The 5,346-nt window shown below is 34.6% G+C and overlaps 1 protein-coding gene across 1 annotated transcript in view; it reads right to left on the bottom strand.

Moving 5' to 3' along the window:
- Positions 1 to 5,346, bottom strand: part of GMPS (guanine monophosphate synthase) — a 58,520-nt gene that overhangs the window by 26,738 nt on the left and 26,436 nt on the right. Inside the window, exons 6-7 of the mRNA XM_004704257.2 lie at positions 3,671 to 3,774; positions 5 to 132 (exon numbers count right to left, since the gene is read on the bottom strand). Coding sequence (XP_004704314.1) covers positions 5 to 132; positions 3,671 to 3,774 — 232 coding nt within the window. The remainder of the gene's footprint in view (positions 1 to 4; positions 133 to 3,670; positions 3,775 to 5,346) is intronic.

Genomic DNA, 5,346 nt, shown 5'->3' with positions numbered 1-5,346 from the left:
GCACAGTAAAGGTCCCACTGCACCCAGCTATATCATAGAGGAAATTCTTCAGTATTACTTTCCCATTTTCTGTAAGGCCAACTTCAGGATGGAACTGTGCGCCATATAATTTCTTAGTTTCATTTGCTATACCTTTATAGAGAAAATAATCAGAAATTAACATTTTTGAGTGACATTCTCTTCTCTTTAAATTCTACCCTATGCTATTAAACTCCAAAATTTACACCTCCAGTTCAGTTCTCTAAAGTACAGACTCATTCACACAACAGCCTCTCTATTCTTTGATTTTAATGTCTCCTGAGGAATCATGAACTCTTGTATCTTTCCCAGCAGGTAAAAAGAAACTTCACCCTTTATTGCTTAGTCCAATAATGTCAGTGAAAAACTTGATTTGACACCCTACCCAAGTCAACTGCAAATCCTTTGTCTCATCCTTCAAAATTATCAGAACCCAATCGCTCCTCAACCTGTCTACTTCTACCACCCTGGGCCAAGACACTACTACTGTGCTTCTTCTGATTACTGCATTGGATTCCAAGTTGGTCTGCTTGCTTCTGCCCTTAATGCTGTCTTTCCTCCTCACTATGTACTTTGTTCAAAACCCTACACCTCACTACAAGTTTCAATAGCCTCAATGGCCCTACATGTTCAGCTCCCTGACTAACTCCACAGCAGTGGTTCTCCACCTTCCAAATGTCGCCACCCTTTAATACAGTTTCTCATGTTGTGGTGACCCCCCAGCCATAAAAGTATTTTCATTGTTACTTCCTAACTAATTTTGCAACTGTTATGAATCATAACATAAATATCTAATATTCATTGTTACAAATTGAACATAATTAAACATAATTATAGCATAGTGATTAACCACAAAACAATATGTAATTATATATTGTGAAATATTTGTGATTTCCGAAGGTCTTAGGTGACCCCAGTGAAAGGGTTGTTCGACCCCCAGAGGGGTCACGACCCACAGGTTGAGAACCATGCTCTAGAAGCTTGCTTTCTACTAAATTCCCTGGGGCTCTTTACTCATGTTCCAACCACAATAGCCTCATTGCTCTTTCCCCAAACAGGGGTTCATCTCAGGAAATCTGGACTTGCTCTAAATCTGGACTTCCTCTAAACCTCTTTCAAGCAAATATGACCACTCACATTTCCTTCCAAGCCAGGGTCAGCTTGCAAGACTATTTTCCCTGCATATCCTCTATAAAATAGTAACAACAGCCCAATTCATAAACACGTTTCCTAACCAGCCTCTCAACCTCTACTACTTTTTCAACACAATTAAACACCACATGACAATTCCTATTGTCCAAACACTGTCTGTTAGCACCCAACTAGAATGTTAAGCAAGGATTTTAATTTCTTTTGGGTCATTACTACTGTACCGGTGGCACCTAGAACTGTGTTTGGCATATAGCAGGTATTTAAATATTTGGTGAATATCTATATAAAACTTAATCTTCTACCTCTGTTGGGATTTTATATGAAAAACATCTCAATAATTCCTATGTGGATAGGCTAATGTATTAAATAATTACAGGCAAATTACTTCAATTCTGTTTAACTTGATGCAACTTTTTTTAATTATTAAGGTTTAGCATCTTGAACATATTGAGAAGTCCACTTCTCCTGATTTCTGATTAATGTTTGCGTATACTGTATACACTCATGGGTAAGCCAAGTTTTTCAGCACATTTTTATGCAGTTTTGTGGTAAAATTAGGTGCCTTGGCTGATATTGGGGTAGGCTTATACTAGAGTATATGCCGATTCTTCCTACTCAAAAAAGAAGAAAACCAAGTAGTTTGGACCGGGGGTTGGATAACTTTTTGTAGACAGTCAGGAAGTAAATTGTTTTAGGCATTGTGGGCCACATACCATCTCTGAATTTTTTAAAATGAATCTGTTAGTAAATGTAAAAATAACTGGGCATATAGATACAAGATATATGCAGGATCTGATCCCGAGCCACAGGCCAGAGTTTGCCAACCCCTGGTTCAGAGAACTGTGATGAGTACATGGTCTGCAGGCACATAGTGCAGATACCTAAGAAATGTAGAAATCACAAGCCACCATGAATATACCATTGTAGGAAGATGCTCAAACTTTTCCTGAGTTATAAAAATAGTTTATCTTTTAAAAACTTGTATTAGGATGAATGTGTCAAAAAAAGTATTTCAAAGCCAAACAGAGATATCTTCTGGATAATCCTTCTATATTAAATTCCCCATATTTAGATTACCTATATCTATACACACATGCACACGCGCACACACACAATGAAAAACTGTGATACCTTGGCTGTCAAACTCAATTAATTCCAAATCCCTGTTCCAACACCGAAAAGTTTAAAGAACAGAACATAATTTTTCCATTAGAAATAATAGAAAACCAAATAATGGTTTGGAGACCATTACACTTATAAACTCATTTTTCCAGGACTTTAATAACACAAAGTTAACAGTTGTAGGTGATAAAAATATTCCCTAAAACTTGAAGCACAATAAATACAATACATTAAATTTCAAAGCACAACACAGTAAATAAATTTTTACAATGTGTTTTGTAGTTTAAAAACCAGTGGGTTTTCACAACGATACATTAACGTGGGCTTCACTTTAATTCCCACACAACAACAGAGTGAGCCATAGACTTGTGGCCTGGCAGTACCTTGTCCTCGTTAGTTAATGAGGGTCTTATTAGGCATTTTTCCCCCCCAAAAATTCGAATTTTTGTTGCAGTTGAGCACTTGCTAGAGAACAAAACCTTCAGCCTCCACTCTTCAGTTGCACATTTATTAGCTTTGTCTTTATTTGCATTTGGTCCTTCCCCTTGTCTCACTACACTGTTTTAAGTCTGTTCTCTTTTTTTAATTTTTCACATTAGTCATGACGAGTTTGAACTAGTTGAATACTTCGGACTGCTCACCACTCACTTCAACATTTTAATCAAATCCCTATGATTTATTCTAATTAACAGTTAACTTTTTTCTTTCTTTCTTTTTCTTTTTAACACTAACTTTTCAACCTCTTTGATAGTCTAGGTTATTTTGTTTCTTGGTTAATATTTCACACCTTTCACTGTAATAGCTGCTGTAATCACATTTCCCCCCGAAAAAATGTTGATAATGTTGACTTAGCCATGTTGCATTCAGTTGCCAAATCAGACAAGCAGCAGCCTGATTCAAATTTTGCAATGATTTTGTTCATTAACTCTACCATGGTTTTCGGTTTTTCTCTTAGCTTTACTGCTGGTATCATGAACTTTCTTTGGAGCCATGATTACAATATTTTATGCAAATAAAGCGTAAGTAAAAAAACAACATTGACGAATGTTTTCACAAACTAAGTTCGTTTTTAAGCACTATATGATGTCAGAGCAAGGGTAGTGTTTAAACTTAAGCATGGGTTATCCCTTTGTGTCCGACACAAGACGCAACTCACAATTCATCCTCCACGATTTACCCTCAGCACTAACAAACTTTTCCAAGTCAGATTTTTCATCGACTATGGAGCAAAGTTATGAACACTGAGAAAACTGTTTTTGAACTTTGCTGTCCAAGTAGTGGAGATTTCAAGCATGAAGCCATTGGACAACCAAGGTATCACTGTATGTACTTAAGACTTTTAATTAAAAAGAAAAAGAAATCCAAAAAGACTTCTCACCTGCTACAATGTTCCCAGAACGTGCCACAACCTTGAATCCATCAGCTACTTTGTCAACACTGTCTCCATGTGTAAGCAAAACAATTTCTTCCTTCTGAAGGCCCCTAAACATATACAATTACAAGGCAACACACAAATATCTTAATAAAAAGTCATTATTATCAATTTCTTCTGCTTTAGAAATGTCTGGATCAGAAAACTTGGAAAAATTATAAGCAGTATAGTATTGTTAAAATTTAAGTCCGTTCTTTTTGTTACAAAAATATTAAATCTCAAAAACACATCCTGTAAAAAATAGAAACAAATAAATTATAAAGTTCATATAATCACGCACAAAAAAAGAAAAGTGGAAAAAACAACAACCTTTAAAACAGGAATTTCAATATGAAATCATTGCTTCCAAAAATTCATGAAAAACAAAAATAAAAGACAATGGAATTTTTCTACATACATTTTGAAACCCCCTCACATTTCTCTACTTTAATTTAAGAACAGAAAGCATTTCAAAGATCTTACACTGTATTCGACAGTCACAGTATCATAATAGCAGTAAAACTCATAGTTATTTGGGAGCTCTAATATGTACAGTTATAGGTATTTGTATAATGTTTTGTGTGACAAGTTGCTTTCAACTCATCTCCACCCTGTAGAACTGCCAAATAATTCCCTAGGTTGTAACTTTGTATACTATAGGTTTAAACAGATAATAATAAATCAAGAGTTTAAGGAGATTCAAAATAAAGAGTTAGGTAAAAATCCTATAATCTTTCATTTTACTTTGAATTAGTCTTATGATTTTGTTTTCTCTTCCCAAAAGAGTATGTATTTTCTAACCCTATCCCACTGAGAAGATCTACTATTAATGACAACCCAGAAAAGAACAGAGCTCTTAGTGCCTCACAAATAATGGCATTAATAAAGAAGATTAGGTGACGCTATTATAAACTTAAAAGAGATGTAACTTAATGCAATGTGCTTTCTTACCGGACTGTAATTCAAACAAATCAACTGTAAGTATTCTTTATATTATAGGGGAAATCTGAATGAGGACTAAATATAAAATAATATTTAAATTTTAAAATATTTAATATTTAAATTCTTCTTGTTCTCACCATTGCTGTTTAGCAATTACTGTACATAATGAGTACCAGAATTTGAGCACTAGAAAAACAGAACAAAATTTAAATTTTAACCAGATCTTTATGTAAAGCTGCATAGAGTTTAAGGAGATTTGAAATCAAGAGTTATATGCCTTCCTTAACCATCCGCCAGATTCCTGAGGTAGTTCTCATGACTAATACTGGAATTAATACATATCTAAACAAGTAAGGTAAGTAGCATCCTTTGTCATGAAGTAGAACAGACACTGAGTTTCAAATGGAGTTAGGTAATGAACAGCTTCAATTGGGAAAATTATTTCAAGAAACTTAGCATGATGATGGTGAATATGCCTTTTGAAACATGAGGGTTTTTGAAAACAGATCTTTTACTGATTTTTTCCCCCTTTATTAAAGGAAGTGGAAGCCTCAACCAGCTACATGTAAAACTGGAATTATATCTCCATCTCAGATAAAATTCAAGCCTTGGGTCTTAAAATTCTGATCTGCCAAATTTACAGTAAAAAATTTCATTAAAATTAATTTGGGTGCAACTCAATTATGCCTTTACTTTAAGAA

Source organism: Echinops telfairi, unplaced genomic scaffold (genome assembly GCF_000313985.2).
Source record: "Echinops telfairi isolate 266 unplaced genomic scaffold, ASM31398v2 ScPeMD7_7420;HRSCAF=8458, whole genome shotgun sequence".
Lineage (NCBI taxonomy): Eukaryota > Metazoa > Chordata > Mammalia > Afrosoricida > Tenrecidae > Echinops > Echinops telfairi.
The sequence above is the reverse complement of the archived record's forward strand: the minus strand, read 5'-3'. Positions and strand labels throughout refer to the sequence as shown.